Raw genomic sequence first — 11287 nt, 5'->3', positions numbered from 1 at the left:
AGGCTGGTCTAGCTGTTCCATTTTTATTTATTTTTTACCTTCATTTAACCAGGAGGTCCCATTGAGATTAAAAATCCCATTGAGATTAAAAATCCATTCCTTCTCTCCAGGACGTATTGAGGATGCACAATCGTGAACCGTCGCTGAGATAGATATCCCTCTCCTGAAACCATATCTGTCTGAAACGCATCTGGCAATTTAAACTTTACAGTACTGCTCTGTGCCTCCACATACATCTACTGTATGCCTGTCTCCTTTTCATTCCCCTCCCACCCCACTCACTTTCCCGACCGCCCTCAACGGTTTGTGTTTGGGGCCCAGATAAGAGACGTACACGTAAAAAATGTTTACAAAAAAAAAGCCATCTTGGAGCATTTTGCTGCCGGAGGCTGCATATCAGGAGCAGCAGAAGTGAAGGTTTAAGAGAGGGGAATGGATGTGGACATGGATGGGTCATCGTGAGCACAGGCCCTGGACACACAGTCGCCACGGGCCCTTACATGCGCACATAGTCTCCTACACACAGTGGCGGAAACAAGTTAGCCTATCAGACCTGCCTTAGTTATATCGCCCCTGCATGCTAACTACAGGGCTTATGAGCCTTAATTACTACAATTTTCTCACAAATTATATAGAACGTGTTAATGCTATTCAGACCATGATTGATCTGGATTTGATTGATCTAATCAGTCTTTTTTTAATGTTTGATTGGTTAAACAGACACGTGCGAGCCTGCACACAGCACAAATCATAGACAACAGCACCACTCATGTATCAATAGCAATGTTTAGAAAAATTCATCTATCGCTAATATACAGTATATATATACATATATATATATATATATAAAATAAGTATATATATATAACCGGCGGCCAATTCATCAAGCAGGCCTCTGCGAGCCTTGCACAGCGCAAAGTCATCCACATTGCGACCGATGACCAACTTCTTCGACCTGGTCATTTTCGATCAATAATATGGCCTGTCCAGTTTTTAATTAGTTTAATTTGGAGAACGAGCGCTCGCCAGTCATCACGGCAGGGGGAGAGCGAGGGGTAAGAGAAAGGCCGAACCTTACTGAATGATGATGGAGAACAAAAATATGTGTCTTATTTTGGCAGTTTGGGTTTTCCTTGTTCCAGATTTTTCTTATTGAGCTCAACTTTTGTGTTTATATCCACTCATGTTGCTTAATTTACAAAACATTTAAACAAATTCATAGCCATACTACATTATTATTATTATTTATTTTAGAAAGCCCAGGGTCCTTATTGACTCCCGGGCCCTGGGCTCATGGCCTTTTAGCCCGTGTGATAATCCCTTGTGTGGATGTGGCTGCGTCTAAATTGTGTGTGTTTTATTCTGGGACTCTCGTCCCCCGAGACCCCCCTCCCGTTCCGCACGCCAGGAGAGAGACGAGCGACAGTCATGACACAGCCCACCGCCAGCGCCATTCAACCCGCCGCCAATCCCCACTCCTCTCCGTGAGGAAAACACTGCTCAACCATTTGTAAAGCAAATGATCTCCTCCATACTGTGTTTCATCGCGGGGTTTAATAGTGCCTGTGTGCAGAAGCTATGGACCTATTTCGGTCCAGTTTATTCGGAGTTAGCTCACTTAATGGCATGAGACATCAGACTAGTCATCGGAGCGAGCAGTGGACTGGAGGAGGAAGAGGAGGAGGAGGAGGTGAGGAGGAGGAAGAGGAGGAGGAGGAAGAGGAGGAGGAGGAGGTGCGGAGGAGGAGGAAGAGGAGGAGGAGGAAGAGGAGGAGCAAGAGGAGGTGCGGAGGAGGAGGAGGAGGAAGAGGAGGAGGAAGCGGAGTAGGAGGAGGAAGAGAAAGAGGAGGTGCAGAGGAGGAGGAGGAAGAGGAGGAGGAGGAAGAAGAGGAGGAGGAAGAGGAGGAGCAAGAGGAGGTGTGGAGGAGGAGGAGGAGGAGGTGCAGAGGAGCAGGAGGAGGAAGAGGAGGTGTGGAGGTACAGGGGAGAAAGCTGTAGCTCCCAGCAGAAGGCAGCAGCTCTACAGCAGGGTAGGGCCTCATTACTCTGACCACAGCGGGGCCCTGACCTCACGGCGCTATGGCGGCGCGTGATCAGATAAAGACAGCGTTCGTGAGAACCTTCAATTACTAGGAGTTGATCCTGTTCCTGCGGACAAAGTCACCAATTACATGATCCGCTCTGGACCCCCGCCCCGCCGCGCCATGAGCTATTCCCGTCGCCCCCCGCCCCTTCACGTGGACTCTTCCACTCCGAGGACTCGGGAGGCACGGCAGACAGTGAGGGGGAAATGTCTGTCATCGACCGTCCGACAGCGAGCGCGAGCTCACCGAGTTCATCCGCTGTCGAACATGCTAATTAGAGGCACCTGGGAAAGTCAGGGCATCCCCGGAGAGTTCCCGACCGAGGCTGATATGGTACGCCCCAGACGTGGGGGTCGTGAACCTCCGTCTCTACGAAGAGTGAAGCCCCCCCCCTCCCCCCCCCGTCTTCTCCTTCTGACGGCCCGCCCTCCCTCCACTGACGGAGTGTGTTTTCAGCCGGACACGCCCTCCGACGTGACATCACGCTTCACCCCCCCCCACCGCCCGCGCCCCCCCCCCCCCGTCACAACTCCCCTAATCAATCCGGACGCGTCGGCCCAGGATTTACGGCACCCGCTCCGCCGAGATGTCACTTTAACCCCTCATTTGAGCTCAGGTTCTCCGACCATCGGGGGTTTAATGACGGAAACAGCTGAATGCCCAGAATGTCTATTGCTGAGTCCAGTCATCCTCAGAAAAGAGCTCGATCTCCGCTGACGGACAGTCATACATACGGCGCGGAGGATGTGATTAAGACGTATTGACGCGGGTTCGCTGGCGGGGAGAGATAGTGCTGAATGTGCAGCTACGTCTGTACCAGCGGAGCGTCTGCAGGGTTCCGGAAGGTTCTGCACAGATGGGTTCCACGGCGGCTAGCGGCGCGCGGCGTGGAAGAGGAGGATTGTGGGGGAAAAATCGATACCGGCGCTCTCTGTGGAATACGAGGAGAAAGATCTCATACCGCTCTCATAAACATGTTCATTCACTCTCACACTGACATCTAGATGCCGATACGCTGTGCTGTCTGAACCCGACTGCATACGTTCCCAAAAAGCTTACTTCTTTATACATACGTGATATGGACAGTATACTGTATGTCCACATCTGGCACATTACTGGCAGTGGCTCATTGTATTGCATTGTACTGGGGATATGTACAGTTCATTTATATCGCTCGTCGTCACTGTAAATGAGGGCAACCTCAGTGCCTCTCGAGCAAAAATAAAGGTTTGAAATGAAATGAATTTATATGCTGGTATATTTAGTATATCAAAAGTGCAACATGCAAATACTGTAGCCTTTTTGCACTGTATGGACAAATTGTTTGTGGACATACTGTACGGTAACTGATATTGCGTCGGTGTTTCTCTATTGTGTGTGTGTGTGTGTGTGTGTGTCCTCTCCTCTCCCCAGGCCCCCCCTTCCCCCCTCAGGAGGTGCAGGTCCAGTGCGGTCAGAACCCCGGGGTCCTGCAGGTGCGCTGGAAGCCCCCGCTCCTCACGCCGGCGGGGACGTCCAACGGCGCCAGCGTGCTCGGCTACGCCGTCTGCACCAAGGGACAAAAGGTGCATGAGAACCAGACTCCTTTCATTCTGTAACCCACTCAAAGAGCCGCGCCGCTCTACCGCCATCTGCTGGAGAGAGGCGGTAAACAGCCTGTTCGGGCTGAGGTGCCTGCAGGGATTATGCAATGCAGTGGTTCACAAGCCCGGCTTTTCCAGGCTCCATTTTGACTATGATGTGTGTAGAGCATGGGTTCCCAAACTCCATCAATGTGGGCCTCCCCTCTGAAAACAGTGATAGTGGCAGGCACACCCGCGCCCCCCCCATCCCCCCAAATGTGTCCATTTTGCAAGGCAGCGTTAGCTAGCCCATAACGTTACACAGCTAAGTTAGCTCGGTGGCACCTGCTGCTAGTTAACGTTATAACGTTTTCACCCAATACATTCATGCCTGCGGGGGGAGGCTCTCTCTGCACTATCCACAAATTTAGTATACATCTCTCCCATTATTTATTTCGATTTTCTGACCTTTAAAATCACGTTTCATTCATAAAAACCATAGACATTTTAAAAATAAAAAACATGTTTTTCCTTTTTTTTTCTAACCATCCCTCCGCGCCTCCCCTGACCTTCTTTGGGGCCCCCAGGGGAGGCGCGCCTCACAGTTTGGGAAGGCCTGGTGTAGAGTATCTTGTACTGTTTGTTTTCTAAACTCTCGATCCCCTCTGAGGGCTGCATGTGGACCCGAGGCGTACGGTCAGTGACGTGCTGTCCTGGTCCCTGTGTGTCCCCAGATAGCGGAGGTCCTGTACCCCACGGCGGACTACGTGACCGTGGAGCTCAACAGGATCCAGTGTCTGGAGGCCAGAGAGGTCATAGTCAGGACGCTGTCGGCGCAGGGAGAGTCTCAGGACTCCCACGCCGCCGCCATCCCCCACAACCTCCTGGGCTCGCCCCGCCTCTCGCACCGGCAGCCGCACGCCATGCCCCGCCCCCAGCCCCACCCCCCCTACCCCCAGACCTACCCCCCGTCCCACCCCCAACCCCAGGTCATGCCTCGGACCCAGCCCCACACGCTGCCCCACCCCCAGCCTCTCCACCACCACCCGCAGTCCCACCCCACGCCACTAGCGTGCGCCAGAGAGCCCGACACCAAAGATCACGAGGGGGCGCCGCGGCCGCCCTGGGACCACGCCCGGACGCCCCCCTCGCCCCGCCCACCGCCCTCCCCCGCGCACGGCCATGCCCTGGAGCCGCCCAACTCCCAGGCGCGGCGCTCGCCCTCGCCACAGAGAATCCTGCCACAGCCCCAGGGGGTTCCCATCCCCAACACCATCGCCAAGGCCATGGCCAGGGAGGCCGCACAGAGGGTGTTCGCCGAGGGCGGCCGGGTGAGTGGCGGCGCCGAGCCGAGCGTTACCTCAGATCCCATCCGATTTAGCTTCGATGAAGTGTGACTCACGCCTGCTCTGTACGTTTCAGGTCGTTATGGTAAATGGTAAATGGGCCGCACTTATATAGCGCTTTTATCCAAAGCACAACGGCCTCTCGTTCACCCATTCACACACACATTCACACACACATTCACACACACATTCACACACTGACGGCGGCAGTTGCCATGCAAGGTGCTATCCTGCTCATTAGGAGCAATTTGGGGTTCGGCGTCTTGCCCAAGGACACTTCGACATGGAACAGGAGGAGGCGGGATTCGAACCGCCGACTCCCGAGCCACGGCCGCCCGCACGGGTCGTTGAGTTCACCCGTTCAGACTAGGGTTGCGAATTTCTAGGAATTTCATTCATCTATAACTGTTAACCTTAACGAACGCTAGTCGATTAATTGATAAGAACGTCCCACGCCGGACTGCGCTTTGCTCGCTTCACTTTTGTGTCTTTCTTCCGTTGTGTCGTTGAAATTTCCCAGCATCCCAATAAAAAAAAGTTCTGTTCAAGCAATCAAGCAATTAATCGAGTAACCAAATCTTACTCGAGTCAATTCTTATCGGCAATTAATCGATAGTCAGGGTTAGGGTTACAGTTAACCTCCCTAGTTCAGACGTTGTGTGTCCTCTGGTCCAGGTGGAGAAGAGGAACGTGTTCAGCGAGCGAGGGAACGACCTGCACCCGCCCAACTCCGACGAGGAGGAGGAGGACGGCTACGACTCGCCCCACACCCGGAGGAGAGGGGCGTCGGTGGACGAGTTCCTCCGGGGCTCCGAGCTGGGCAGACACGTACGTATCGCTGACTCAACACTGTATTGCTGACTCAACACTGCGTCGCTGACTCAACACTGCATCACTGACTCAACACCGTATCTCTGACTCAACACCGTATCTCTGACTCAACACCCCATCGCTGACTCAACACCGCATCGCTGACTCAACACCGTATCGCTGACTCAACACCGTATCTCTGACTCAACACCCCATCGCTGACTCAACACCGCATCGCTGACTCAACACCGCGTCACTGACTCAACACAGTATCGCTGACTCAACACCGTATCTCTGACTCAACACCGCGTCACTGACTCAACACCGCGTCACTGACTCAACACAGTATCGCTGACTCAACACAGTATCGCTGACTCAACACCGCATCGGTGACTCAACACCGCATAGCTGACTCAACACTGCATCGCTGACTCAACACCGTGTCGCTGACTCAACACAGCATCGCTGACTCAACACCGCATCACTGACTCAACACTGTATCACTGACTCAACACAGTATTACTGACTCAACACTGCCACATGGAGGGAACAAACAAGAACCCCATGAAAAACAGGAAACCCATGACGAGTAACAGAGTGAGAATGAATGAATGAATGAATGAATGAATGAATGAATTGTTATGACAGGGTGAATGTTTGTAGCAGGTCTTTGTTAAGATGTCTGCGCACTGCCCCAACCAACGCCAACCAACACCAGCGTTGGATCGGTGTGCCGTGTATGTTGGCGTCGGTTGGGTGGATTTAGCAGCTGAAATTTAAACTTCCAACATTCTAACAACTGCCAACTTTAGAATGTCGGCTGTCGGTCGGCGTCGGTCGGGGCGTTCAGCGTTCGGGCGCCTTTTATAGCTCTTCACCCTCCTCCTCTCTCCCCTGCTCTCCCAGCACCACCACTACAGCCACAGCGAGGAGTACCAGACGGAGAGCAGCCGAGGGTCCGACCTCTCCGACATCATGGAGGAGGACGAGGACGACCTCTACTCCGAGATGCAGCTGGAGGAGGGCCGCCGACGCAGCATCAACTCCCACAACACCCTCAAGGTACGACCCTCCGGTCGGTCACTCGCTCGGGGGCAGAGGGGTCCGGGGGAAGACGTACGGTCGGGGGGGGGGGGGGCGGAGTCGAGGGCGAGGGAAGTCCATCTCATGCAGAGGCCCCCGGGTCCCCGTCGGAATGCCCCACGCATGGAGGCGGCCATGGCTGCGGCTTCGCCTGACAGAGCTCACCGCCAGTCTGCCTTGCGTCAGTCGATCCACGCGCCACCGCTTGACCAACCGACCAGCGCCCGGCTAGCCGACCCATCTCTACACCTCTAACACCCAGCATGAACGATGAGGCCAACATACAATGTCCCCATCTTACACTTAGATTCAAGGTTAAGATGTTCCCATTCGAAACTAATATGAATGTTGTTTTTGTCTTCGTTTTCACTGCATTTTAATTCTCTGCTGCTTTCCTCGTTTTGATTGTAAAACGATGTTCAGCAAGTTGTTATATAAGAATGTGACATTGAAATGTACTGTATCATCAGCTGAAACGTCCATATCAAATGCATATGGGAATCTCATTTAAGTGAGTTTGCTTAAATGGAAATATCCACTTTCGGTTGCGTCTGTCTCATATAACTGTTTTTATTTACTTGATGTACGTGATATCGTCTGTCAGTATGTGGACCTGTCTTCATTGAGTGTTTATGTGGAGGTATAGCCACTATGAAAACAAGTTGTGACAGGAGTGAACGTAGTAACATGTAAGTCCATCGTTGTGTTGATCAGAATATAATCCACCAATGTTGCATCTGTCAGTCTCCATAGTCATCAGTTCATAGTTCACTGTCTTTTTACCTCATGTCTGTGTAAAAACCTGTTTGTACGTCTCTATTATCAGTTCTACTGTGCTCATTTGCAGTAGTAGGTGTTTGATTTGATTCTTTAATAATGTACCAAGCACTAAGTGAAAACCCAAGTTTGAATCTGAAATTGTTAGAACAGACTTTGACATACACTTTTAAGTTCTTATTCCACATGTTCAAACGCCCTCATTTTTGAGTTTTCAGTCCTTTTGGGTTTTATTTTGGACGTTCTCCCACATGTTCCCCGCAATCGCTTCAGCTGTGTGGGTGGTTGATCTGTAAACTGGGTTAAGGCCGTATCAGGTCTGTCCTCCTCGACTCCAACACCCCCCCCCTCCCAAAGCCTCACTCCCTCTCTTTCCCTCTCTCTCTCCCTCCACAGATTCCCGTCCAAAGCATGCCATCTCTCCCCACATGGAATGACACTGCATGCCATATTTGACCATCGCCTCAAATAACTAATTCTGTCTTTATTTTTGTCTTTCCCCCCCCCTGATTTACTTTCTATTCGCACATCGTGTTTTTCCCCCCGCCTGTTCTAACACCTACAAAAACCGTACCAAAACTCCCAAACTTAAACTGAACCCCTTAACTGAACTGTGAACTCGCTGCTGCCCCCCGGTGGCCCGGCGTGGCGGTGCAGGCGTACTACAGGCGCCAGGACCTGGGTGAGGAGCGCGCCTGCTGGGACCTGCAGAGGGAGGTGGTGAGGCAGAGGTCCCTGCGCGGCAAACGTCTCCACAGCATCCCCGAGGTGGCCGAGGAGGAGCCCGACGGCGTGGACGGCCCGGGCCAGCGCCTGCGCTTCGAGGAGGGGGGCGGCGGCGGCGCGCCCCGGGGCTGCGCCTACCAGCGGGACCCCCGTGACCACCTCCACGACCGCCTCCACGACCGCCTCTCCCCCCCCGGCCGGGGCCCCCGCCGCCTCCAGCGCCAACGCTCCTCCCCACGCTTCCTGGACGGCCGCTACGGCTACGGCGCGGACGAGCGCGGCGGCCGCCAGACCACCAAGAGCCCCGACAGCGGCCTGGACTGCGGCAGCGAGGAGGAGGGCTCCCTGGGGTACCGCGGCTACCACGGCGGCCCCGTGCGCGGCCACGTGCGCGTCATCCACTGCGAGGGGCCGGTGGAGCGCCGGGCGCTGGCCATGGGCAGGAAGAGGACCCTGACCCGGCAGTGCAGCGTGGAGGAGGACTTCTGCGACGCGTCCGGGGCCAAGACCGGGCACACCGGGGACCTGAGGAGGGAGGGCCAGTACGGCCCCTGCCAGGGGCCCGGACCCAGACTGTACCCCAGGGAGGGAGGCCTGAGCGCGGGCAGGCTCAGCCAGCTGGACAGGGCCTATCTCACTCACAGGGACACTAGAACCAGGCCCGGCAGGGGCTCCGACATGCCGCTGGTGTGTGTGACTCAAGACTCTTATCCGCTGTACATCCCATCAGCAAGCAGTAAAACCATTCTTTTTTTCCTTGTGTGTTTTTATTTTTTCACTATGGGCGTCCTCCCTTTTTACATTGATTTCTTATTGTTTTGTGCAATATTCCGGCAAGTTATCACATGTTCATGGTGGTTCTTATTTGTAGTTTTTCATGTGTATGAGTTTGCTCGTTCTTAGAACGTCTAGTGAACTTTTAAGTGAAGCTTTTTTGATTACCTAAAGGCCATTTTGGGACGTTTTTGTTTCTCATGTCTGATTGAGAAGATTCCTTTCTGAGAGAAGCTCAGCGACCTCTCTATGCATGGGGACACCTCTCCTCCCGAACACGCCCCCTTCTCCCCGTGACGGCTCTGACTCACGTCCCTCCCGTCCGATCCCGTCCAGAGCTGCTCCCTGATCGCCCCGCCCACCACGGGGGTGTGGCTCCGGCATGTTCCACCCCTCAGTGCTCACTAAGACCGGTGTGACGACCTCAAGCTCTCCAATCTGGACCTTCAGTCCGCCAGAATCAAACAGCTGGCTTACAGACCAGAGCTCTCCTCCGTCTCTCTCACGGTCTCTCTTTATGTGGTCAGTCAGGTCTCTCTACCCACGTCGTGCTGAGTAGCGTTCAGCTTACCCCCTCACCCCCCCCCTCCCCTCCCTGGTTACGGAAACGCACCAGTCCTTAGTGTCCAGTGACGTGTTCACATCACGGTGGCGTTCAGCTGAACACGCCTTCCTCCACCCCCCCCCCCACCCCCCGCTCAGCTTCTCACTCACACACTAACGTTCCCCCGACAAGGAGCTGACATGCGCAGAACAAAAAGAATCGAATGGTCTTTAGCTAAACATCTGATTCCGTCAAACCCCTGGTCCATGTCATTGTGTTGGGGATTGATTTGATTTAGTTGTGTTGATGGGTTATTGGTTCGTTGTCCTCGTTTTATGGGTTTATATTCGTCTTATTTTGCCTCCCTAAGGACAAATGGAAGTGATCATTTGCTCTTACGGTTTTTTGCACTTGTTTTAAGTTGTGTTTTTTTTTCTCTCTGTGGAGTGAAAAGCAGGCCTGGGTGTTTTTAACCCGATCTCTCTCGCTCTGAAGATCATAGGGAACTCCGCCTCCCACGGACGCGCCGACCGGCTGGACCATCCGGGAAGGAGGCCGGCCCACGGGGGGGCCCCCCCGCAACGACGGCCCATGATGGTTCCTTCCATCGGTTAGTGAGGACGCCGCCGCACGCCGGGGGACAGGGTCACTGCTGTCGTTGTTTTATCCACCCCCCCACGTGTCCCTCCCCCCTCACATGAGCTGAGCTGAACATCTCCCCCCTAGACGCACAACCTTAAACCACCACATAGCCCACAGTCCGTAGCGCAATACACCTGTATGTTCTAACTCACCCTCAGACAGTAGGGTACACTAGAGGTGCCTCAAAAAACCTTTAAAGCTACATGAGATAACTCGCCACTTTGGCGGCCCCTCTGGTCACGATGAAATCGGCACTGTGTTTTAAGAACCACACTTCCCACAATCCCCCACTCGCTGTAATGATGGGGGGGAAAATGTGATAACAAACGCGCGTGGAACAGACTGGATTGGAAGATTGTAGCTACTTCAGTTGACTTTCTGGAAGGATGGCCTCAATGCAGGTAAATACATGGGATTCAGCCGTGACTGTTTCATAGTTTTTGTTTTGCGGGGCAAAGTGTCTTCCTGATATTGTGACACGCAAAATGCGTCACTTCCCTTTCCTCCACAAGATTTCCCGCCAGTGTACTAGCCAGTACACCGAAATTCTAAAATAATAAATTCACAGGGTCTCATGCAGTCTTGTGTCATGAAAATGATTTTTGGGGTCTTTCTAAGGCCAATCCATTAGCTAATAGCAAGTAAAGGTGAATACTGAACTATAAAAAAGTTATCTCATTGAGCTTTAACAGAGAACTGTCCTGTCCCTGTACTCTACATGTAGGTGAGCATTGATATTTATTCAGACAGGATCTACTTTTTTCGACCTGTCCCTGTGTTTCAGCTTAGTGCATTGCTGTTTTACACTGACTAACTCCAGAGTGAAATCTGTTATCCGTCACCTACCCCTCCAGCATGTTTAGGTGGGCGATCGCTAGAGCAGTGTGTGTGCGTGCGAGCGTGCGTGCGTGTGTGTGTGTGTGTGTGTGTGTGTGTGCA

The 11287-nt window shown here is 53.2% G+C and overlaps 1 protein-coding gene across 1 annotated transcript in view; it reads left to right on the top strand.

The window, feature by feature from the left end:
* Positions 1 to 11287, top strand: part of rimbp2b (RIMS binding protein 2b) — a gene marked incomplete at its 3' end in the record, with an annotated part of 36447 nt that overhangs the window by 17131 nt on the left and 8029 nt on the right. Inside the window, exons 12-17 of the mRNA XM_084440263.1 lie at positions 3498 to 3649; positions 4381 to 4977; positions 5668 to 5820; positions 6709 to 6864; positions 8320 to 9075; positions 10202 to 10316. Of these exons, the coding sequence (XP_084296389.1) occupies positions 3498 to 3649; positions 4381 to 4977; positions 5668 to 5820; positions 6709 to 6864; positions 8320 to 9075; positions 10202 to 10316 (1929 nt within the window). The remainder of the gene's footprint in view (positions 1 to 3497; positions 3650 to 4380; positions 4978 to 5667; positions 5821 to 6708; positions 6865 to 8319; positions 9076 to 10201; positions 10317 to 11287) is intronic.

Source organism: Borostomias antarcticus (genome assembly GCF_949987555.1).
Source record: "Borostomias antarcticus genome assembly, chromosome: 6".
Lineage (NCBI taxonomy): Eukaryota > Metazoa > Chordata > Actinopteri > Stomiiformes > Stomiidae > Borostomias > Borostomias antarcticus.
This window is presented reverse-complemented; position numbering and strand designations above follow the sequence as displayed.